General features: G+C 43.5%; 2 protein-coding genes across 2 annotated transcripts; both read left to right on the top strand.

The window, feature by feature from the left end:
• Positions 1 to 1,385: 1,385 nt before the first annotated feature.
• LOC128299052 (uncharacterized) lies at positions 1,386 to 11,344 on the top strand. The gene is made up of 5 exons (XM_053034895.1): positions 1,386 to 2,164; positions 4,552 to 4,753; positions 5,404 to 5,629; positions 5,714 to 7,067; positions 7,163 to 11,344. The coding sequence occupies exons 1-5, from the start codon at positions 2,047 to 2,049 to the stop codon at positions 10,030 to 10,032; spliced, it is 4,770 nt and encodes a 1,589-aa protein (XP_052890855.1). The 5' UTR covers positions 1,386 to 2,046; the 3' UTR covers positions 10,033 to 11,344.
• Positions 11,345 to 21,573: 10,229 nt separating this feature from the next.
• LOC128298359 (choline transporter-like protein 1) lies at positions 21,574 to 25,090 on the top strand. The gene is made up of 8 exons (XM_053034109.1): positions 21,574 to 21,639; positions 21,703 to 21,816; positions 22,780 to 22,899; positions 23,122 to 23,228; positions 23,292 to 23,778; positions 23,861 to 24,229; positions 24,295 to 24,675; positions 24,746 to 25,090. Exons 1-8 carry the CDS (start codon positions 21,574 to 21,576, stop codon positions 25,007 to 25,009), a joined length of 1,908 nt encoding a protein of 635 aa, XP_052890069.1. The 3' UTR covers positions 25,010 to 25,090.
• The last annotated feature ends 978 nt before the right edge of the window (positions 25,091 to 26,068 follow it).

The raw sequence follows: 26,068 nt of genomic DNA, 5'->3' as shown, positions 1-26,068 counted from the left end.
TGGTTCTTAGAAAATGTTTTTAATTGAAGCTATTTTGTAATTTTTGTTATAATAAAAAATATCAGCTTTTTGAATCAATGATGTTAAATAAATTTCACATTTTAATAAAACTCCCCTCGTCAAATGTCATTCACATGTTTATGCACATGACCAATCATCGACCTTAGTGCCTATTGGTCTTACGTAGCATCTCTATTGAAAGAAGAAAGTGTACGCGTTGCGCTGCCTCTTCTTCGGTGCAGATGGGCGTAGAAAAACGGTCAAAAGTGAACCTCTTTCACTGGTGCGCATAAATAAAACGTATTCCATGCGTTAGCATTAACCTCCCAATAATCGATGTGTTAATGTGGCAGTTCCAAGAACGGTGCAGTGGGCCAGCAGTGCGTCGGCGATCGGTCGTCGGTGGTGAAAAAGGTCCTGTGTCCTTCCGATAGGAGGAACGGTGGAGAAAGCTGCGAACACCATCGCGGTCCAGCTGTGTGCAGTACGGCCCTAAATTTACCGCATCTGGCATCTACGAGGCTTTTCTACACTCCGTCTGTACCGTGTGTGTCTATGTACCGAGAGGCCAGTGAACGGAAGAAACGTCATCGTCATCGAAAACGGGACATCACGGAACGGTGCCACGACGGGCCCCAAAAAAGCTACAACGCATTATTTTACGTCGCCTGTCGTGTTTCACCTTCGCTTTGGTGTCGCCGCGAGTCTCAATAATCGTGATTCGCGTGCATACCATCCCTCCCATCATTGCGGACCATTTCCCGTACCAGTGGCGTTTCTGTGTTAATGCGTATGTGTCGATCCATCGTCGTCGTCGTCGTCGTCGCTTCTTTTGGCGACGTTTACATACCGCACTTACTCATCGAAACACCATCCAACGCACACTTGCGGACTGCGTTCCTCGAACCAAACACTCACACATAGGCCTGTACTTAGCTGCACCAAGGTGACGTGCATCGTGTGGTGTACATACGTGCATGTGCAGTAGTGTGTGTTATCGCTCAAACAACTGTCAGTTGTAGGCAAAAGGAGGAAAGAGAAGTGCCACCATCGTCACTTTGCGCCGTGTGTGAGCGAGAGAATGTGACAGAAAAACAAAAATAATACTACGGTCGAAGGGCGGTGATGGGTAGAGTTTCGTTTTGTCTACGCGGAGGTGTTTACACGGAGTTGCCTAGGTTCTTAAATTAAATAGATGTTTCATTTCACCATTATTTTCCCGTTCGTGCGGCTGCTTGCGATTCGTTTTGGTGTGTTGGGTGGGTTGAAAAAGTGCTGAAATTTTCTCCTTCACTGTACGGGCGAGAAAAACCCCCCGTGCAGTGCAGTGTGTGTGTGTGGGTATCTTCGGAGTGTCGTCGAATCCAACGGAACGACCTCACAAGTTATGTCCATCAGCAGCAGCATAACAAAAGACGTAGTTGCAGCTTCAGTTTGGTTTCAGCCTCCAGGGGTTCAGTAGGGGAAGAGGCAGAAAGGTTGAAGTGATAATGAATCGTCCAAGTGCGGTGGTAGGTTGCTAATCTTCGCTGGTTACAGACAACCCACATTTACGCGGAACATATCAGAACCGAGAGAAGCCTACATGATGTGAATGTGATAAAGCGAGCTGCAACGGAACCTACGTTCGAGACGGAACAAGTGTCCACTGCTATTGTGATCTTTCTGTGATCGCGAAAAACTTTGTTTGCGGCAGACGTCCGAATAGTTTGTGCGAAACGACGTATATTTGTCAGGTGTGTTGCCGACTGATTATCACACCGGCTGTGATCCAAGTGTGCTAGAAATGTAAGCTTGTGTATGGTTGCCTTTATCGCGCACTTCAGAATAGTGTTGTTAGATTTTCACTGTTAATAATTAGTGGAACGTTAGCTATCAAACATTGAACGTGCGTTTTGCCCGGTGGATAGAGCGTGAGTTCCAAGAAGAAACAGACTTACTTCAATTGCCGGTTGGCGCCGTGAAAGGATCCGTGCGAAGGGAATTCGCCTGCAGGAGCATACTTTATTGCGTAGCTTTTGAACTTCAACCTTCTCAGCCAGCACCATGTGGACCCCATCGTATGACATCATAATCGAAACATTGACCGGATCCGAGTTCGAGGTGACGGTCAACGATCGAGACACAGTTGGATATCTGAAGGCGGAAATTCAAAAATATGAAGGTAAGTTTATGGGTAAACAAATTTATTAGCTATCTTTTTAATTTTAGAAAATCTGAAATCGTTTCTTATTGGTAATTGGTAAAAGAAAGAATACACAATCTAAAGTTACGCAAGATTTATGATGTCGTCTAGAAGTTGAAATCATTTGTCCATATTCTGCTGAAATTGGTTTAATATCGTGATATATAAATACACTACAATATCGTTTACACGAACTGTAAGCTTAATAATATACTTATCATAATCTTGATAACATTTGTTGCGTAATAATATTCCTATCGCGGATATAATCGGTTCAAATCCTTAAATCAACATCATGAGTGACCGTGCCATCACAAAATGTACTGATCAGGCGATATTCAGAATGCACTCTAAGGTTTATGCAAGCTTCTCTGTTAGAGAATCTCGAGAACCTTCGATGGTAGAGCATCGCGATGTCTCTTTACCTGTTTATCGCTCTCCTTTTGCGGTGTACGAAAAAAAATTGATAAACCCACGCTTTTCTATGCCCAAGTTTAGTGTAACGCAAGGGAGTAGGGGGTTCGATAAACAATTCAATTCGATCGCTATTAATAAACACGTTAAGATTGTTATTGGTAATGGTTTTATTTTCGCTGATGCGTTGGTAGCATTATTTCCAGCGTTACAAGACATACAATTACGCTTGCATCGTGCCGTTAGTCCACCCACGATCGTTTCACGTGCACTTTGTGCCGCGTGTCACCGATTCCAATGCACTGATAACACCCTGCAAATGGGTGTAGGGAGCGATTTTAGTGTGTGTGTATGTGTATAAACTAATATATGCACAATTTCATGCGGATGGTAACGGACCATATGAAGGTGGCTCTGATGTGCATTAGCACCGGGAAAGAGATTCCCTCGAGTCTTCTTATCAATCAGTCACACGTTTCCACGTAGTTCCTATCTGTTGAAACGATGACAAAGATGCAAAACGGCACCCGTCATTGAGTTGGTCATGTACACGCCCGCGTTGGTTATTTGCTACAAATTTGTCTGGTGCAATCGAGATCATACCGGTGCGTTTGTTCGCCTTTTGGTCATCGCGTACGTTGCACTTTTTTATTCACGGTTTGATTGATGAGCTACGATCCTGCAATCGATCGGAGATTATCCAAGAAGAAAAGTACTACCCAATTACGACAACAGCAACAGCAAACATTTCTTCTTGTTTTACATTGACTAAGACGTGTCACTAGGTATTGGATGTTGGGAGAAAATAAGGAAAGGAATTTTTCACCACCTTTTTTCGACCATCCATATGGTTCGTGACAGTTGAGGCAGATAACATCGAGCGCTATGATGGGCGTCCAATTGAATCGAGTGTTTTTGCCGATACCAGTAAAGGTGTTGATGTGGACGGGTCAGGGAACCAGTTCCTTAGTTATGACCAATGTCGAGAGGCAAACTCTAATCAGTCAATGTCTCCTACACGATAGTCTCAGGGATGGATTAGTTCAATCTCTGCTCCAGATGCTTTCGTTGCGATACTTTATTTTGTTGCTTTTTTTTAGTGCCATCTTTCCATTTCCTTGTTTATTGCAATCGCAGTAAACAATTAACAAATCAGCGTTATTTTGCTTTTTGTTTGTATGTAAAGATACAACCTCAAACGTGTCTGCTTTGTGTAACTATATAACTCTGTCAGTGATTGGTCATGTCAGCTTCCGGTGCCTACCTCCCTCCCTAGAGCATGGCAACATGCTGTTATCTGCAAAACCTTTTACCCACATGCAGTGTTGGTTTTGTTGCATCACGTTCGGTTTGGGAATTCTCCGTGACAGATAGCAGGACACCATTTCGGGCTTGGTTTCAATCATTATTTCGGCCCTAACAGCGGAACCTAGGATGTTCCTCGTTGCATCTTGCAGGAGGGTCTTATCATCCGTTCAATTCCAATTCCATTCATTCCATGCCACACGTTCACCGATGGGTGGTTTTTCATCGTGTGTCAACCGAAAAGCTCGTGCCAGGTTCATAATAGTCTATTTTGCCGTGCATATGTTCGAATCGCATTCGAAAGGGCGACCGGTTCAACCCCGCAATAACAAAACGGAAGGAAGGCGCCTACAAAACGATGCAAAATACGGTTCTATTTATAACCCATCTATCCCAGTCATATGGCGGTGCAGCTTTTGACGCCGGCGCAGATGCCAGGGGTAGTACATTTGTGCATTACTATTATTATTTTTTACTCTATGCTCTACTGTGTGATTCCCATATGCGTGTTCTGGTGTGTTAGTTGAGTTTCCTTCACCTCTGTTATTTGTTAATGTTACTATACTTTAATCAGTAATCCTTCCTTCCGAACCGTAATCGGTCGTTCAATACGCTTTTATTTACTCATTTTTCTTTTCTGCTTACAGGCATTCCGATCAGCCAGCAGCATTTGCTGTACAATCACAAGGAGCTGAGCGACACGATGGAGATGAAAGATATCCCGCTGGTGAAGGGTTCACGCGTGAAGCTTGTTCTCGGCATGAAGGGAGGTCCAATCTCCTCCAAGCGACTTTTCACAATATCCTCAGATTACGACAACTGGCTTGATATGAGCGATGTACTCTCCGGGTTAGTATCGTTAGGGGTCCATAAGCTTTGCCGAAAAAAAGAAGCATAAATCTCTATATTGTATTGTCAAGCATCGGTTGTTTTTGGTATCGATGCAAAAAAAAAATATCACCGGAACTTCATATCCTTCTTGTGTGCACGAGCTCATACGGTCCGTTGTGCTGCACGACAGACGGAAAACACTCGTGGCTGTGGCTTGTGTCAGCTTCGATCGGTTTGTATTTATTTTTGAACGCTTTCTAGTGTTAGGGCGTGTCTTGCTTATTCTTAATGCAGATTAGTCTTCACCTCCTTCCGGATAGCTCCGGTGGAGGAGGAAGTGGCAAAAAAGCACAAAAAATCGTACGTTTTGCTGGCGGCACCGGGGCCGGCCAGTGGGGCTATATTTAACTATTTTCGTGATTTCTAAATCACGCGACTCATTGATGTCGCCGTGATGGGGATGTTGGTGTAGTGCGCTAGTATGTGTGGCCGTCTTTTTTTTTTTTGCTTTGATCAAGTCTCAACTCGATCCCGCCTATATCGGACTTTAACGAAACATTGCGCACAGTCATGCAATGTTTCTGCAGTGTTACAATGAAACTTTGATTGTATTTATCTGTTGATGCCATGTTGAATAATAATCTTATTTTCTCCTAAACTATTTACAGCGAAGATTTAATAAACCTACAGAGTCCAGGATTGAAGCTTCTGCTCTACAAAGACAGCAAAAAGAACGTCCATCGATTGATGAAGGTTCGAGCAGAAAAAAGTTGCGATTCCATGAAGGGGTCTATGTCGCGTTCCATTATTGGAAGCGGCGCCTCCGGGCAGGGTGCATATGGTCCCGGGAACCTCATCAGCCAGAAAGAACGTGATGCTGCAATAACTAAGCAGGTACTTGAAAATAGAATACAACATTGCATACTAAAGTATAGTGTTAATTTATGTTGACTGTCAAATTCGCTCCGATTATTGCAGAAAATGGATCAAATTAAGGCTAAGTTAAGTATGAAAAAGAAAAGACTCGGCGGCACGCAGGTTAATAAAGAGGAAGAAAATGAACATCAGCAACAACCGAAATCAATAGAACAGTTAGAAGATCGTGCCGGATTTGGTGCGAACGATTTTGCCGAGGGCGGCAGCAGCAAGGCAATTCGCAATCCGACCCAACAGTATAGACACAAGAAACGGCATCACCACTATCACCATCATCAGCATCATCATCATCATCAGCAACACCCGCATCAACATGAGACTGTTATCAAAGAGGAAAAGACACCCATAGGCTATCGGCCAGGAACTGCAGGGAGTGGAGGTGGTGCAGCGCTTGTAGCCAGTGGACACAACGCTTCCATGGTGGGAGCGATCGGATCCATGTTACCAAGTGCCGGAACAGCCAGTGCCGCACACCGCAAATCCATGCCCACTGTGATTGATATTGGCCGGTCGGAGCAAGAACAGGCTATACCGCCCATTAGCTACGGGCTGGTCAACCTGGTGCACGGTACGACGGCCGCTACTACTGCGGGGCGTTCGCCAACCTTGGAGCTAGAAAAACGGTCCCAAATTCGAGAACATCTGCAGAGAAACCGTTCCTTCAAAACTATTAGCGCAAAAAATTTGGATTTTGTACGCGAAGGTTCGCCACATGTTAGCGGTGGTGGCTTAAGCGATCGGCACTCCGGATCGGCCGGTCTTGAACGATCACTATCGTTCCATTCGAATGGCATATTGAGCCGAATGGGATCAGAAACTACACTAGATAGCGGTTACAGCAACATTCGGCGCTGTACCGCTGGTAGCCAATTGCGTAATAATCACGCCAGTCTAGGCACACGGCACGCCGGAAGTGGAGGAGGAGGAGGTGGAGCATGTACGACACAGTCGCTGCACAAGTTGGATGAGAGTCGTGTATCGTCCGCTTCGTTGCATGACCTTATCGAATTGCTGAAATACACACAATCAAAACAGCGCACCATTTCCAACGATTCGCTCAATAAGCTGATGCTGAACTACTCGAAGAAAGTGTACGTGCCGCACCATCTGTATCATCATACGCAGACGGGTAAAAAATCTCTTCCAGAGATAAATCCCTCTTTGAACAACATCGATGAGTATTTGCCAGACTACGACTTCGGGTTGAAGACATCTTCCGGCACGGCCTCAGCAACTACTACTGCTAGTGCCGCCGCTGGCGCTATACCGAAGATGGCGACGAGAAGCGAAGATTCATTAGATTGCAAGATTGCTTCGGCAGAATATGCCTTCAAGAATGCTGGCAGTGGAGGAATGGACAAGTCGTTCCGCGCGCTATACAAAGCAACATCGGAGGGTAAGCGAACAATAATATCTGTTGAAAAGTTGTTATTTCTGTGCCAATCTGGTTATTATAAGTTTTGTTTTTTTACGCCTTTCTTCTAAATGTAGATAGCAGCGTTTACGAGCTTCCGAAATTACTCATCCGTGAAGATTCGCCGGTCGAATCGTTCCTTGGGTCTTACTCGCAGCTGGAAACAGTCGCAGCACGTCGCGGAGAGTCACCCAAAAATAATTTTACCGCCTCTAACCATCTGCAAGATATTGAAGGACCCGATTCACTCGATCCCGATACGCAAACCGTAATGCCTGAACCGGGGTTGCTCGAACTAAGACCACTACCCAGCAGCTCATCGGCTGCGATTGTTGGCGAAACCAAGTTAGCATCAGAATCGCTGCTTCAATTCGCGCAAATAGCAGCCGAAAGCGTAAAATCAAGCCAGACAACCGCCACATCGTTAAGCTCGAGTTCGCTGTTCGGCAGCAACAGTAGTTTAACTGGTACGGCGGTCGGTGGCGACAGTATAAGCTTTGCAGGTACTGCAGTGAACGGCAGCGGAAGTTCGTCTGCTGCCTGGTGCCAACACTGGAACCATCGGCAAGAACATCAGCAACCGCACGACGGTAATTTTGCTAGTTCAAGCGTTTCGCATTTGATTAATCCCCGGCGCCATCATTCGGATTTGGATATCAGCGAGCTAGAGTTGAAGTTTATCAATACCGATGCGAATGTGTCGAATCGTGTTCCCGAATGTGGTATCGCAACGAATGACACAGTCGACCACACGAACCTTATCAAGCTTCCGGCGATACCGAACCTGGGCACAGATAACGGCTGGCTCCAGCTATCATCGTGGGACACTGTGCGTTTCGGGCGGGAGGACGAAGATGCGGACGACGAGGAAGTGGTGGACGAGGAAGACATACCCGACCACGAGGAAGTTGGTCACGACGAGGAAGATGATGAAGAAGAGGAGGAAGAGGACAATGAGCAGGATCGAGACCGAGTTACATCATCATCGTGCTCTTCCATACGAAGACCGCGCGAATCTTCGAACTCGACCAGTTTCATTCATAGTCACCTCTCGATATCATCCGATGAGGATGATCTGCTGAACGTTGCAGAAATGCGAGATGGTGCTGGCGTAGTCGGAGGTGCCTACAAACCAGGCGGTAACAAATCGAAATCGATCGACCTAAACGAATTTCGCAAAGCGTTCGGTAGCAGTCCCACCCTTCTGAACGGGTTTCGTGGAGGGGCGAGTTGTACCCGGCTTGTACCACAGCTCTCTCGTCTCGAAACAATTCCCTCGCAATACAGGCGAGGCTACACCAACCTGAACGATGCGTGCCTCTCGAGTTCTACCTCGGAACTGGAGTGTGTTAGCAACGGAGCGGCCAAGAAAAAGCATCCAGGATTGTTGCCACCACCGAGCGACGATTCGAGCGTTCTTTCATCGGCATTGCTGAAGTACCGCAAAGATGGCAGTGTTCCTTACGTGCGAAGTAATGAAAATTTAAATCGCTACAAGATTTCGTTGTGCACGGGCACTACGGCACGTCGACGAATGGGCGATAGTGATGAAGCTCTTGCCGGGAGCGATGCCTTGTACCTGAGGCAGCGTCAACAGTCGATAGGCGCCGGTCGACATTTGCCAAGCATTCGCGATCATCTAGCCAGCATCGCAGATTCGGAAGCAAACGAATCGGCGGATGGCGCTTGCAACGGTAACAAAAGCGTTAATGGATCCAATGAAAATGCCAACCCGAATCGAGCATTCGTGGTTGGTAGTGATTTTGAGAGTAGATTTTCAAGATTAAGTTGCTGTTCGGCTCCAAGCGGAGATGTTCCTTCGAAGCCATTCTCTCCCGGTGGTAATAGACCTGCGGGATCATCGAACTATCGTGCGAAGGAACATTCGTCGACGGTCGGTAGTAGTGCAGGACTAATGCGAACCACATCAACTGCTGATGATCGGAGTCGCTTCTTGTTTGGCGAGGACGCAACCTCATCGTTGCAGTATAATGGAAGCTCATCCTCGACACATCTCAAACCGACGGACTATTACTTCCCTTCGGACGAAAGTTTGTTCAACATGGATTCGTTTTTTGACGATTTCGTTGAGATTGACACTAGCGACATATTCGAAAGTACCGAATTTATCAACATCAATTCTGGTGGCTCTGCAGGAAGCAAATGTGATACTTCCTCCAACGCTTCGACTACCCTTGTGCTGCCCGATATACATCCGAAGCAGCAGCATCCGCAGCAGCCTCCATCGCAGCAACACTTGAATCATCATACATTGCAACGTTCACAGTACGGTGTCAACGAGAACTTGGAACTGCAACAGCACCAGCTGCGGGTTCTTCGAAATTTGAAGTCGTTCACCGCTACAAGTACCGATGATGCTCGAAGGCAATACTTCCGAGCAGGAAACGGTCAGGGCAGCTCATCAGTAACGGATTCCGACGGTGTTGCAGAGGGAGGTATACACTTTTCCGCCCACCGAGCCTTCCTGCAAGCGGGCCAGAATGTGCGGGACGCAGAGGAGGAAGGTATCGCTTCAATCATTCAACACATCGATCAAGAACGGCTGTGTGAACAGCGCACATCGTCATTGCCACCAGATGCGACGATGGCATCTTCCATAATCTTTCACGATGATAGTGAAAGACTGCTAAGGCTCACGGACTATCCGGCCGATCGGAACCTGCAAGTTGGTACCGGTGGAACAAATGCAAACGCAGCCCAACATCACACGACGGAACAGATCAAATCGAAGAAGCTGCGGTGCGCTCAGTGCAACAAGAAGCTGGGCGTCATCATGATCATGAAGTGTCACTGTGAGAAAATTTTCTGCGCCCAGCATCGATACGCCGAGGCACACAACTGTTCGTACGATTTCAAAGTTGAGGGCCGTAAGGTGCTTGAGAAGAATAATCCCCTTGTTGTGGCGGATAAGTTACCGAAGATTTAAGGATACGAATAGCCGCGGTCTACTGTGTAGCCAGCATTGAAAGCACCGTATTATATATGTCGGATTTGGTGTGGCATGTGATTATGGTTTTGTGTGAAGCGTTTAAACTATTATATGTGATTCGCAATCGTGTGTGCGTCGTGTACAAGTGTTAGGGAATGAGAATATTGAAGGCTGCTTGTAATATAACTGCTGCTGCAAACAAAAAAAAGGAAAATGATACCCAATTCGATCTCCAGTAACACAAAGTTAGAGCTCGTTGCTTATCATCAACTTTTCTTTTGTGTTCGAATTATTATTATTATTTCGAGATTATTAAACAATGAAAATCGCATGTTCCAGTCAGATGTCTGGGATACATGTGCATCTGTCTGGTGGTGTGTTAGCTTTTGTTGTTCAAGGTATGGATGTAGGTTCTTCTGTAGTACTTCAATCCGTAAAGCTTGGATTGCTAAGCAGGCCTTGGATAAACTTAACAGCTTCATAGAGTTTCACAAGACTCTTTTGAGACACTGTACTTTTGACACATAGGATGCCTTTGCTTAAGGACCTGTAGAGTCCGTAGAACCCTTGGTATTTCCAAACACCATATTTTCCTCTATCAAGTAAAGGGAAGCTGCCCATTCATCTTTCGTAATGTGTTTTTTTTAATGCTTCTCCAACAGCGTGGCAGTAATTGTGTAGTTACTGTAAAGCTGCGCTCAAACGTATGTATGTATGCAACAGCTGTATCTGGGCTGTACGAACAAGGTTTGCGTGTAGTTTACCTATTTACTCACTGCATTGAACTGGGTGGTGGAATGTATCGGGGTTTAAAAGATAACTAAAATTAGTCATCTGTTGTTGGAGAGTTTGTTAAGTATGATAATTTGATTACCGTATATTTTAGTCAGTATATGGCATAGCATTAGTACACCGGGTGTGGTATTGAAGAAAAACAAACAAATAACCACTAGCACAGGATAGATAGCAATCGCTATTACACACTGCAAATCTAAAAGACACCATACGAATGATTTTGCGTCTACCAATATATGTACAACGTCAACGCAAATATCGTGAGAGTTTACACACACACACACCCACATCCATATTTCGTGATGCATCAGAAATAATGGCTTTATTTAACATTAGTGTACATACAATGTCGTACCGTGTACGATCGAAATACGTTATGCTAGTGTAATTTGTAGGTAGCAATACTAAAGGGCTTGGTATGTAGCGTAGTTCAGAAAATTTTGTTTTTTTTTGTATGTTCGGCTCACGTTGTTCAGGATCTGCTTGTTTCATGGTAACCTTTACGTTGGGTCACCGCACTTGGGTGATATTGTGGGTCCCGTAAATGCATAATTGATATAGAATGGAAGACCTTGTCCTTCCGGGATTTGCTGGTCCTGGGTTACCTGTCGGGTTTATGTGACTTATTTTGCCGAATAATCAACCACAATGTGTACGAAACATTTCAATATCAGCAGGATAGTTTTATACGACTTCTTAGTATGCTATGATTATTTTGTTTTTTTTTTCGTTAGAACGGCCTGGCCGTATCGACTTATTTTACCACGTAGCCGGATAGTCAGTCCTAGCTACGGGGGATTGGTCCGGATGGGATTTTGGTCCGGGCCGTTCGTGTGAAGACCGGCTCCGCTACCATCATGCCACCGGGCCGCCCCTTTTTTTTTTTTTTTTTTTTTTTTTTTTTTTTTTTTTTTTTTTTTTTTTCACGATCTTCATGCACATTGATCAAAGCCAGATCTAATGCTCTTACTTCCAATCTATCCTTATCAGTGGCTTGATCCTTGTTATAGAATCAATGTCATAACATTTGGTTCGCCTCTCTCTGTTGTATATATATAAGATTTGGTCAATTGTTATTATATGATAAAAGGAGTCGGAACTGGACTTAGTTGACTGCGACTCTCACCACCATTTCTATTATTCGGTTGGTTTGTCTAGACCCTTCTCATCTTGGCTCCCCGGAGATGAGGCAATAGGAGGCTTGCCAGAGAGAGTATTTAGATCATACATAATGTGAGCCTTAGGAGTGAGTTTCTTGGCTCTGAGATATGATTTAAATGCACTTCTTAAATCCAATTTTACACCATTTTTGTAATAATACTTTGACAGATCTATTTTGACCGTTTTGTTCTTGATTTTGTCTGTTATATATCCCATCGAATCCTCATTCGCATCCGGATGTTCGATATGACCCAACCCCTCGTGCACACCTGGGTCTTCCGTGGGATCGGATTTCTCCTTTTTGTTTTGACCTGTCTCTTCGACCGTTATAGACGTGCTTGATGTCTGGGTCTCGATTTCCCGTTGTCCTATCTCCATCTGACCTGATCCATCTGATCCAAGAGGATAAGTCACTCCCTCCGGAACAATAATGTGGATTTTACCGACATTGTCCATTTTAACCTGTGATCCAGGAAAAGCTTCATCTAGTGCGCTCTGGAACTGGATTAACATTTTCTTATAGATCTGGATTCTTGCCTCGTGGCTCCGGGAACGCACTTTAGATCCACTTGAAGTCGGTGTAGATCCAGATCGTCCTCTGGTCATTGTCGGATCTCCCCCGTATGAGGAGTTATCAGACTTAGACGAGCTTGTCGATTTCTCTTTCTCTCTTCCTGGATGACCTGATATCTTTGTCTGTTGATTTGTGCCTGACTTGGAATCTTTCTTTGGTTCAATTCCAGAGACACGCGATTTTGTACCGATCTTTTGGGTTGATTTGGTGATCTCTCCAAGGGCCGGTTCGACTTTTGGAGTCTGACTGACAGATATCTCCGGCTTGCTTGGGGTGCTAAAAACTGCACTCGGATTTACGTAGGGTCTGTAAATATCAGAAGTCAGCCCGATAGTAGAAGTGCGGATCATAGGATCGCGATTCACGTCATTGGCAGAGAGAACACTATCATCTCCATGTCCCATAGTGAACTCGGCATTGCTGGTATTGTGGTCGATTATCTGCTTCATGACCTGACCAATGCTCTTCTTGACGCCGGAGGGTCCTGGATCTTGAGCCTTAATATCCGGCAACTCTATATCTGACATGTCCCGTACTCCCATCTTCTTTCCCTTAGCTCCCGTAGTCTGCTCACTTGCCATGATGCACTTCTAGGATTTCTATGGTATCAAATAACGTGTATTCGATGTTGTATGCTATGATTATATCCATGTATTTTTTTTAGAAAACAATTTAAGTTGCACATACCTCAGTATCCGGTGGTGCTTCTTTACGCACAATTAGCGAATGTACATGCGGTAAACACGGTTGATTTTAATTTCTTTTTCAAGGAATCACTTCAGGAAGGGAATTTTTTATTTAGCACATAAACAGCTCTTAGATACACGCTGGGACAAAACAAAAGGGAATAGTGAAGTGAGCAGTACTAATACATTTATCCCAGATATGTATTTAACAAATCCCTCAGAGCTAGATATTAGCTCTATATGCAGCTATCTGCAAGAACCAAGCTATCTGCTATCTGCTATTGGTCAATTGTTATTATATGATAAAAGGAGTCGGAACTGGACTTAGTTGACTGCGACTCTCACCACCATTTCTATTATTCGGTTGGTTTGTCTAGACCCTTCTCATCTTGGCTCCCCGGAGATGAGGCAATAGGAGGCTTGCCAGAGAGAGTATTTAGATCATACATAATGTGAGCCTTAGGAGTGAGTTTCTTGGCTCTGAGATATGATTTAAATGCACTTCTTAAATCCAATTTTACACCATTTTTGTAATAATACTTTGACAGATCTATTTTGACCGTTTTGTTCTTGATTTTGTCTGTTATATATCCCATCGAATCCTCATTCGCATCCGGATGTTCGATATGACCCAACCCCTCGTGCACACCTGGGTCTTCCGTGGGATCGGATTTCTCCTTTTTGTTTTGACCTGTCTCTTCGACCGTTATAGACGTGCTTGATGTCTGGGTCTCGATTTCCCGTTGTCCTATCTCCATCTGACCTGATCCATCTGATCCAAGAGGATAAGTCACTCCCTCCGGAACAATAATGTGGATTTTACCGACATTGTCCATTTTAACCTGTGATCCAGGAAAAGCTTCATCTAGTGCGCTCTGGAACTGGATTAACATTTTCTTATAGATCTGGATTCTTGCCTCGTGGCTCCGGGAACGCACTTTAGATCCACTTGAAGTCGGTGTAGATCCAGATCGTCCTCTGGTCATTGTCGGATCTCCCCCGTATGAGGAGTTATCAGACTTAGACGAGCTTGTCGATTTCTCTTTCTCTCTTCCTGGATGACCTGATATCTTTGTCTGTTGATTTGTGCCTGACTTGGAATCTTTCTTTGGTTCAATTCCAGAGACACGCGATTTTGTACCGATCTTTTGGGTTGATTTGGTGATCTCTCCAAGGGCCGGTTCGACTTTTGGAGTCTGACTGACAGATATCTCCGGCTTGCTTGGGGTGCTAAAAACTGCACTCGGATTTACGTAGGGTCTGTAAATATCAGAAGTCAGCCCGATAGTAGAAGTGCGGATCATAGGATCGCGATTCACGTCATTGGCAGAGAGAACACTATCATCTCCATGTCCCATAGTGAACTAGGCATTGCTGGTATTGTGGTCGATTATCTGCTTCATGACCTGACCAATGCTCTTCTTGACGCCGGAGGGTCCTGGATCTTGAGCCTTAATATCCGGCAACTCTATATCTGACATGTCCCGTACTCCCATCTTCTTTCCCTTAGCTCCCGTAGTCTGCTCACTTGCCATGATGCACTTCTAGGATTTCTATGGTATCAAATAACGTGTATTCGATGTTGTATGCTATGATTATATCCATGTATTTTTTTTAGAAAACAATTTAAGTTGCACATACCTCAGTATCCGGTGGTGCTTCTTTACGCACAATTAGCGAATGTACATGCGGTAAACACGATTGATTTTAATTTCTTTTTCAAGGAATCACTTCAGGAAGGGAATTTTTTATTTAGCACATAAACAGCTCTTAGATACACGCTGGGACAAAACAAAAGGGAATAGTGAAGTGAGCAGTACTAATACATTTATCCCAGATATGTATTTAACAAATCCCTCAGAGCTAGATATTAGCTCTATATGCAGCTATCTGCAAGAACATGCTTGCATTAGCGATGGAGAGGGAGATTTAAGGTTCTTTTTTTGTCATTTAATAATGTACTAACTATTGCGTTATTTTATTCCAACCTACACCCCTTTGTGAAGCTATAATTCATGTAACATAAGATACGGGAAACAAATTAATGGAGCATACGTTATGAAAAAAAAACAACAATGTAAACGAAAGAAAGTAAGCAAAAAAAGAAGAAAATGATCTAAACATGTGAGAGCCATTATTACATGGCTCTTGCATTTAAAAAACGATCGGAAAACGGAAAAAAAGTACTGGTTTCTTTTTTTATTTGAGTACAATCGATTTTAAACCGAAATATCCGAAATGGGACATGATAAGTTACTCTTTATCTACTATATATCATCATAATGGATTAAATAAATATTTGTTTACAGTATAAGCTTCATGTGGTTTTATCACAATTAATTATTAGCCCCAAAGTTTTCTTCGTCTGTTTTTCATTCATCCGCAGTGCAGTTTTCTTCAGATTTTACATCCTTGTAATTCCTTCAGCCCAACGTTTTATCAAAAGGATAATTCAACATCTGCATGTTTTCCTGTCTGGGTGTCCTGTCTGGGACTAATTTTGCATAGATGTTCCTGTAGCTTTACTCAAATATATGGGAGCCTCACCGTGTTGGGAGCCCCAAAAATTGTGTGTAGTAGTTGTTACATAGGCCCAGTCTCCTTTTGCTAGAGGGGGCTCCGAAGGATTCCACAACAGGCCCCTGGCGAAAAATTGAAGTTGGGACAAAATTCTCCGGAATCGGCCAGTTTTGTTACTTGTGCATCCACAATTGGAAGTAATACTTCTCATCATACATTTAATATAGCTTTTTTCTCGCATAATGGCATTGATCACGTCTGCCTGTCGGTGTCACATTCCTATCAAACGCATTAGAGTGAAGGGGGAATAGGCAAAACGGATCCTGCATCTCTTTCGTATTTTGCGCCGTCCGTCCGTCAAAAACGCTCAGAAACGATGGAATTTTTGGTTTCCAACACCAAGAGAGCATGATCAACGAAGAGATAGCACAAATTTCCGTACCACGTGGTAGCATTTCATACAGTTGTACCCTTCCCTCTAGTGATCATAGCGCTTGATCCGTCGACTGATCTTGCATCTCTTTCCGTTCGTCCAATCAGTACAGTGCGTACCATAACTGTACACAAGTTTTTTTTAATGCAAATAACAATGTGGAATATTTATTGAATATCTTTATACATGGAATCCTCCTAAACCCCCGGACATTCCATGACGACAACAGATATGAATATTGGAAAGTAACCGAACAATAAACAATACATAATGTCTTCGGAAATAGTGGCACTGCACATATCCTACTGCTAATAATTAAAAAACTTACCTGCAGTACAGTTTTGAGACGCACTGTAGGAACTGGATGGATGAAACGAGACGGAGGATTCTCGCCACAGTACTTGGGCTATTTACTCTACCAATCGCTCTCCCTTGTTTGATAGTATGTGTAACTAATAGCCAATCGTAGAAGATCTTTAATTGATCAATAGCATCACAGTGACTGATAATGTGAGCAAGCGTCATGTACAAACATGGCGGATCCTTGTGCGGATCAGATTGATGTTATCTCCTTTCGTGGATGCTCTCTTAGTGTCAGAAATCACAAAACTGCTCGCTTCTGGCGTGTCCGATCGCATGCGCGGAGAGACTTCGACGAAAGGAAAAGGGCTAAAATTAATATGCAATGACGACTGCGTGTGCTCCTCTAGCTCTTGTAAGCTGGACACTAAACCCTAATGGTGATTAATTCTTTCCCTTTTGCTCTTTGTTGTCCCCCAACAAAGATTGTCATCAAGAAGAAGAATAACCATGTGGGAATTCGCTACACTACCTTCACAAAACAGCAAAAATTAATCCACTACTGGGCTGGACTGGTCCGTTTGCTCCGCAACATGTGGTGGAGGCAAACAGTACCGCAGATCAATCTGCTGATATATGTGATATTAACATCTATTGTACTGCTCTTTATCTGTATCGTCGTATGCTGAGCGCTGTCCACGTCCTTCGGGCACCGGCACAGCTCAGCTCGTCGCTATGTTCATGCAAACTATATACTCAGTACAAAACCGCATGCAATTATGAGGCGCGATCAGCATCTGCTGGTGGCTTTCTTCTAAACGCTTTTACGTACATACGTGTTTATATGAAGTATTTTGTGGACAGTGTTTATGTTTGTTTATTAAAAGTTTATTTAATATTTCGATCTTCGGATTCGTGATTGAGTTGAGAAAAGGGATCAACGGCGGATCAAACGGTAGACGGAGTAGGTGGTCGCCTAGGGCCTCGCCGTGTTGGGGGCCCCAACAATTGTGTGTAGTAGTGTATAGGCCCGGTCTCCTATGCTATAGAGGGGGCCCCGAAGGGGGCCACAAGAGGCCCCTTATATTTTATCTAAAACTTATATTTTATCATTATTTCTCAAATCTCTTAATACTTACACAAAAATAAACATATGAAATCAGTTATTTTGTTGGTAAGAACTGTCGAAGGCTGCTTCGATCATGTGGATCAATTTACAATTGTCAAAGAGTGCAATTGTGTGCACGGCAACGGTGTAGTAGTTTTTTCGCAGTTGACAAACTGATTTTGTCACTTGACAAATTTGTCAGCATTTTGTCAACTCTCGTGGTGCTACATCTAATTATTTTATGCTTTGCATGTACTGTACGCGAAAGATGTCAGGAATACTTAAAATATTATTTTAAATTTACGTACTACACATAACGAGTTGAATCGTCTCATTTAAAATTTCATAAATTTAAACGACCAACGGGTCATGAATGGAAATTTTCTACATCTGGTCAATCAAGTACTATTCTTTATTTGGATTTCGAATTGCGAATTTTATGAAACGCAAATGAAATTCACCAAATCTTTTATTTACAGCGATCTAAAAAACGACCCGTAAAAATGTCTTTATTATGAAAACATTTTAATACTCTAATTAGTTTCCGTTGGATATCAGAAATAAGAAAATTAAAATTTTTTCGAGTGGGTCTAACATTTAGCACTTTCGCTTCAATTTGCTAGAAAGACTAGCTCAATTAAATCAATTCAAGCCAAACAAGTCGGCAAAGGCGTTCACTTAAACTGATTGCTCTCAACTTCCCCTTTGCCCTTCACGCCCTACCCCGTAGTACAAGGGTGCCGGCCAGATCCTTGCTGCGATTGTTGACACACCAAGCGACGCTGGCGTCGTCGATTCGATAAAACGAGCTACTACGACCGGGGCTTGTTCTTGGTTGCAGTGTGAATGTGTTATTTGCTTCGCAACTCCATGGTTACCACATGCCTATGGTAGCTATGCACAAGAAGAGCGCGCGCATTTGCCCGTTTACTACTACGCCAGGCTCGGGACTACGGTGTGAATATCAAATCAGTTGTCGGTCCGTAATGCAACCGAGCCGTCTTTCGTGCCGTGTTTGGAGCAATCGCATGTGAAATTGGAGGAATCGCGAAAAACAGGTAACAAGACTCCTTCCATACGGACCCCGGGTCGCGTAGGGTGTAAGAGTTCAGTTACCTACCGTCATCGGTGGGGTAAGGTGGGTTTGAGTGGGTCAATTCTAAACCGTTCCCTCAAAAACATAGCAGGGGACTGAAGGAAATTAAGACCTATGAAAGTGTTTTGAAGCAGAAGATCTATTTTGGATAACAAATTGTAGCTATTTTTCAAAGGTATTGCCTATGAATTTGAATATCTTCTCACTGAGATGAGTACCTGTAAAGTTCAGGATGTGTGAAACAAGTTTGGCATAGATCGGTGATGAAGAGTTATGCATCGAGACAGATGAGACAATTTCTACAGTGAATGTGTGTTGTAACAGCAAAGATCGATTTTCGACCTGTGAACGTTTTACCTGTAATATAGTGCCCAGGGGAAAGTCATACATTATGCATTTAAGGTAAATGTGTTTTGTTTGTTTGCAAAATGCGTGAAACTCGCAATGGTGCAATGTAAATCGAAATTGCTATTTATTGCTTTTGCTATTTATTTACTCCTTCAAATTCGCGAGAATTCTTACTAGTTTATTTAAAAAAAATTATCTACCAAACGTTCTAAGCAACAATTGTTGATGGTTACTTTATGAACAATTTCAATGGTCTGTACCAGGAGTCTCCAAATAACGGCCCAAAGGTCGCATGCGGCCCTCGAAAATTCCCACAGCTGCCTGAAATTTAGAATATATGAACCTAGCTTATTAAAAGGAAGTTGTGATATTTTGAAACAGTACAAATAATAATTATTGTTTTAGTTAATTAAATTCAATGGGCTAAATTATGTAAAAAAAATATGTAAAAGCGCAATTTCTGTTCGAATGGTAAGTTATTGAGTAACTGGCCCCCAGTTACGGTAGTTACACCCAATTCGGTCCACAAATTGAAAAGAGTTTGGACACCCCTGGTCCGGATTATGACTTAGTATATCGGAGAGTTCGTAACTATATAATAGACATGTATGCATCAACTACGGCAGAACTGCTTAATTTCAAACTAGAGATGTACATATTCAGTAAGAGTGAATAATCTGAAACGAGCTGGTGAAGGAGTAGCATTCACTCGTCACCGGGAGTTTTAATTATTCCTTTATATTTTACTCACTGATGAGCGTTACCTAGCCACCGATATATCTGAATTCTGCAATAGAATTATAATTTTGTTTGTTCATGCAATATGTGACGCCGTATTGCATATTATTATATAACCTCTTCTAAATCATCCTGATATTTTTGTTAATGCGTAAACGCCCATAGTGAGTGGTGAAATTGAAAGATCCGTTAGTTATACGTTTGTGTTGTGTCTATTTCTGTGTGACTTTCAAATGAGTCGTTAAACGAGTTGGCTCATTATAACGACTCATTCACTCAGAGTCACCTTACCAAAAGGAGTGGTTATTCCCATCCCTACCTCAAGCATTGATGTATTAAAAATGAAGCGTTCCAGTCAAAATGATTAATCCGCTAGTTCTAATGTTAAACTTACCCTTAAGGTATCTTATGCTTATTAACAACGGATAAATGTGTACTTGGATGCATCTCTGAGTGAAACAGAGTGTCCGAAGTAATTCCTTTACTTTAAACTCAGCTCTGGAGAATGTTATCGAAACCAACCAAGGCGATTAAATCGAACACTGCGCAAAAAAAGCCGACTTAGCTGTATGAGTTTTACCTACACAAATATGACATTGTATATTGTTTACTTAATTATCTAGCTTTCAAACGATCAGAAAATCATCTGTTCTATTAGATGGCACATGGTTTGGCAACATTTTCCATACGAATGCCGATAGATGGTTTAGTTTTAGGTAGGGTCCCATGTCTCAGAGACGCAAATACATCTAAATGTTAGAAATTTAAGATTAAATGCAAGATTGTTCAAGTTATAGTTTCATGATAAGCAACGACCTAGTGTTATGATTTTTTTTTGCTAAGAAACCCAGTTTAGTAGCGCTTAGAGGAGCAGTCTTCGGCTAAAAGTAACATTTTAGCACAACCTATTTTGAGTACTTCGCTAGTCTTTGCAATCCTATGATCGCATAACGAAATGTATTTGAATACCAAACGTTACCCAACACTAACCCCCCACACATGTGGAAGAATAATTTCGTACTGTTTTGGGGAGCTTCAATGCGTACTGGTAACGTCGGCAGGGTTTGTTTGAAAGCATTTAAGTACTAGGGTGTTGCCATAATAAAAAGCATTGCCCGCCCCCAGGAAGTATCTATCGGTGGATTCAAATTTCATAGTTATTTCATGCCTTTGTTTGTGCTTAGTCAATCGCGTAGATAGGGATATCGGTAGGGTCGGTTGTCCCTTGGTTCCTACCGCATTAAACTAGCCCCCTACAAACTACAGAGGGACAACAGGGCGAGACAATCCTTCAATGTGTGCATGTCCTTAGAAACGCTCAGGGTTGAGCCTAAATTGTTCTCCGTGCTCATTGATAGTCACGATTATGGAAAGTCGTTAGACCTGTGTCAGTCAATTTAGGAATGGTGCATACGATGGTATTTGTGTCCACAGTTATGTTACGCCCGTCGCAACCGCGTACGACACACACGCTATCAATTTTAAATCCCCAAACGGGGATCTTGTACGTCACGTTTAGTGTACAGTATGTGTCGAATTAGTACACGATGAATCATTTCAGGTGTGTGATCTACAGGTCTGCAGAATATGTTCACCAAGTTGAGTTGATCCCTAGAATTTAGTGACTTTTCCGTAAAATAGTGTTCACAGTGCAGCACATCCAAAATGACACAGTGAACGTTTGAACATTGTCGCTGTAACATTAGCAGAACGAACGGATCTCGTTGAACGTTACGAATTTAAGTGTATCAGCAAAGTCCTCCACTTTTGCCTGAAGAAATGCAACAGTTCTGTTGCTGTCTGACCAGCCGTACGGATAAAGTATCACCTGGCGAATCGTTCGATGTAAGTATTTCGGGGTTGCGGTAAGCTGGCAAACTGTTGAAACTTTTCTCTTTCTTCTTCAAGCATTCTAAATCTCCTTCACCGAGCAGCCATGAGTCGATTAATGTATTCCGATCGGAGCGTCAATGTACGGATATACTGTTCATTGCCATCAAGGCAGCGTTCATTCTGATCTTGGTACGTACAGCTGTGCGGTGCTAATTGTTCTACTATCAATAAGTAAACTTCCCAAGTCTTTATGCACTCTTGAACGTGTAGTTATACAACATTTATTAATTCGGTAGCTAAGATACTATTATACTATCACTATCACCATTACCTAAATGATTATGAGTAAGTGATTCTCCAAAACACTTACCACTTTTGGTCTAGCGCAGAAGTACTTCATATGGAAAGTCGGTTTGAATTCGACATTGTCAAATGCGTAATACACCCTTTCTGGTGGACGCTTTAACATCATCAATCGATTACAAGTTGGACCTAACAATAAAAACTTCCTCGGTCTATGTGGATGGTTTGATAAAATCTTTCCGAGTTGGGTCGTCTGATGTCCAATACTAGTATGGCCAGCCTTGCGAAGATTCGGGAGCTTTGGACAGAGTTTCTGTGGTGTATCAATTAGATTTTTAAAACTTCTGTTTGAACTAAGTTGTGCCTTGGCGTCATATAAGTATGACGCTGTTTTCTATGTACTAATTATAGTTCAGCTAGGAAAACTTATTAAGTTCTTCATGTTCAAAAGTCGCTTACACTAACCATCTGCAAATAGGACTAGAGTTTAAGTCATAAAGCAGTGCAGTACAGCACTTGATGAATGTTTTGAGATGAGTCATTCATATGACTCATTATGAAGGGGAGCATACAAATAAGGAATCGACTCTCGAAAGATTCATAAAATCAATCCTCAGAGAAGTGACAGATCATGCCCCTTGGAGGGCTAAAGCGAAATGATTGTTTTATCCATTTTTTGACATGTTTCGTTTATATTACTTTTACACTAGTCAGGTTCACGATGCGAAGGATCATAAACGTAGGATTTTTAGTAGAATACATTGTGTGCATGACACCTTTACCTTCCCACTTTTTCCTGCTTTTTCTCTCTCTTGCTGTAACATATATTTGTTTTGCCTTTTACCACAGCTGGTACTCATTATCTACTGCATGGCGTTTGGAGATATCTATCGCATAATAAATGGCTACGATGACTGCGCCAATGTGTGTGGCCGCGACAACAAGCCGGACCAGAATCTTCCGTGCAAGGTAACACACATGCATCATGGTACCACACCGACGGCAATTTCCTACCATTGGGATTAACACATTCGTTCAACTAAATGGCTAAAGAAACGGTTAATGGCAAAACATCACTGACAATTACGTCAGCATATTATGGGGCGGGGAGGTGGCATGCTATCCCACTCCTAGTACACACTTCCGGCACTAATCAATATTTTGTTGTCTATATTGTTGGATCTTTCACAGGGAGCAGATAGGACGAGCGAGCGATTTTTACTGGTTGAAGGATCCGGTGTGACGGAAAGCGATCTACACCGTATGTGTGTTGCGAGCTGCGACGAAATCGAGGGCTTGTAGGTAACGGTCAACTGTTCCCTAGCGACACTATCTCAACATCGATCTTCCCCTTTCCGCAGTAAACCATTCCTAAATCGTTGCATCCGGAAGCACAACCCAACGGATGAGGTGGCCACACGTACCGGGCTTAAGAACTTCTTCCAAGAAGTATCAGAAGATCTGGATGCCTGCCATCGGGAAATGCTCTGGCTCGCTGTGACATCGTTCGCGTTTTCCCTGCTCACGCTCGTAATGCTGCGCGTGATACCGGGGCTGATCGTATGGTTGGTGCTGCTAGCTGTTGTGTTGGCCTGTACCGCCGGTACCATCTGGCTGTGGTTACGGTGGCAGTACGAATCGGAACAACTGTCCGAAGCAGCGGCTGAGTCGGCACGGACGCGCATGAACAGTTGGCTCTACTATGCCATTGCGGCCACTGTCGTGACGCTGATCGTGTACCTGGTGATACTGGTGATGCGCAAACGGATTAAACTAGTCGTCCAGCTGTTCAAGGAGGCGGGTAAAGCGATCGCCAGTATGCCATTCCTGTTGGCGGAACCCATTTTGGTACGATGTTGGTCGAAAGCACTAACGCCGATACTACGCCTCACACCTCACCGGCTCATTACCTCTGCTTCTCTGTCCGCAGACCTTCACAACCATTGCGGTGGTAATTGCCCTGTACGTGTACTTTACTGTGTGGATCGAAAGTGCTGGCATGCTGGTAGTAGAGAGCAACAATAGCGCCAAATACGTAAAGGACTCAACCATGCTGTTTACACGTTGGTACAACCTGTTTGCTTTCCTGTGGTTTTGCCAGTTCATTATCGGTTGCCAACACATGGTGATAGCGGGAGCGGTGGCCGGTTGGTTCTTCACCCGCAACAAGGCTCACCTAAGCAACCCGATCGGACGTAGCTACTGCAATCTGATGCGCTACCATCTCGGCACCGTGGCCCTGGGTTCTTTCGTGATTGCACTGGTTCAGTTTCTGAGGACGATGCTGAAGCTGTTGATGGTGAGTACACTTCGGCAGATGAGCCCGCATTCACGCACCGATACATCCATCTTTCTTTTTTACAGCACTCGGTACGCAACCCGCAGAACCGTATCACCAGCTTCCTGTTCGACTGTTGCCAATGTTGCCTGCAGTGCTTCGAGCGGTTTTTGCAGTACCTAACGCGCAATGCTTACATCCTGACCGCGATGCACGGCGATCCATTTTGTCAGGCCGGTAAAAACGCATTTCGGCTGCTGACCACTAACGCTCTGCGCGTGTTTGCCATCAACTCGGTCGGCGATTTCGTGCTGGTGCTGGCTAAAGTGTTTGTCGTAGTCGCGACTGGACTGATCGGGGTGGAACTGATACAGAAAAAGGCAGGCTTGCACCATCCGTACGTGCCGTTGATATTGATTGGTATCTTTGCCTATCTGGTGGCGCATTGCTTTATGACGGTGTACGAGGTAAGCCAAAGATCTGGACTTCCAGTATTACCGCACATATAAATCATTAATTGTCTCTCTATTTCGTCAGATGACGGTCGATACGATCTTCCTGTGTTTTTGTGAAGATTGTGAGAGCAATGATGGTATAAGCCGGCCATACTATATGTCCCGCGGTCTCATGGAGTTTGTACAGAACTCGAAGAAAGCTCTCTCGGTCAGTGAGAAGGGATCCAGCAGAACCAAACAGCCGGTACAGGACGGAAAGGCCTGGATGGCGGCGACAAAACCGACCGGCACCCCTGTCGGTACGGCTCAACAACGAGCTACGGCCATTTCCGAAACGGTAGACTGATCTAGTTGTTTGGCTTACTCGAACTGAACCAAAGGAGTCACAGGCTGAATATCATATCTCGGGATAGTCTTTTGCGGTGGAGCGATGTTTGTGCGACGGCCAATTGTATCTCGCCTAACTAAGTGTTTGCTTTTGCTTTTACGAAACCTGCACACACACACATACACATACACAATTTTGTAAACATTTTCGAATTTACTTGGCACGTTTTTGAGGAATCAATTTTTGAAACAACATTATTAAATAAAAAGATTGCGTGATTATATAAATTACAAGGAATCTTGTCCATCTAATGATTGATTAGAGCACTATGCCTGGTTAGTTCGCAATTCACATCAATACCACGTGCCACATTCAATATCATCTTCTCTGCAAGGTAATTCCGGTACGGCTGGGTAATCCAACATCCTGGGCCTTCCCTAGCTATTTCGCGGGTTTTGCTCCACAAGAGACCTTGCAAAAATCTGATCCACGTAAGGGTGTTTGTATAGACAGGTGATGGCACTTTTGAGGTCGTTTAAAATTTAATATCCCCTCCCTTTGGTACGTTTAGGTAATGACCGTCAACCGTCAAAGAAGTTTAATAGGACTTCCTCACTACAAAAAATCTGCTTAATAAGCTGATGGTGAACACACTATCGTACTAGTGTTGTGCGCAATGAATCATTTGAGAATAGTCATTCATAACAATCTTTGGCGAGGAATCATTCAAATCAGGAGTCGATTCTCGAAAAATTACGGATGCGGACATGGCGGACAAGCTCCTTGAAGGCTATAAATCTTTGAAGATTCATCAATCATTCTTCATCCTTCAAATAGATATTCATTCGGATGCACAAATCTATATCGAATTCACCTAACATTACTATCGTACGACGCCTTTGGTTCAGGTGTATTGGCCATGTTAATCAAATGACGCCGTACCACTCGACCCGTAAAGCCTGTTGACGGTGAAGGTGTTGTAGGTTCTAATTGAAGTGTGAGCATGATATTGATGCATCCGCCACCCGTTCTTGTTCAAGTTGGCAAAAGTTGCGATCGTTTCAATACAGCAGATGT

Source organism: Anopheles moucheti, chromosome 2, assembly GCF_943734755.1.
Source record: "Anopheles moucheti chromosome 2, idAnoMoucSN_F20_07, whole genome shotgun sequence".
In the NCBI taxonomy this organism is placed as follows: domain Eukaryota; kingdom Metazoa; phylum Arthropoda; class Insecta; order Diptera; family Culicidae; genus Anopheles; species Anopheles moucheti.
The sequence above is the reverse complement of the archived record's forward strand: the minus strand, read 5'-3'. Positions and strand labels throughout refer to the sequence as shown.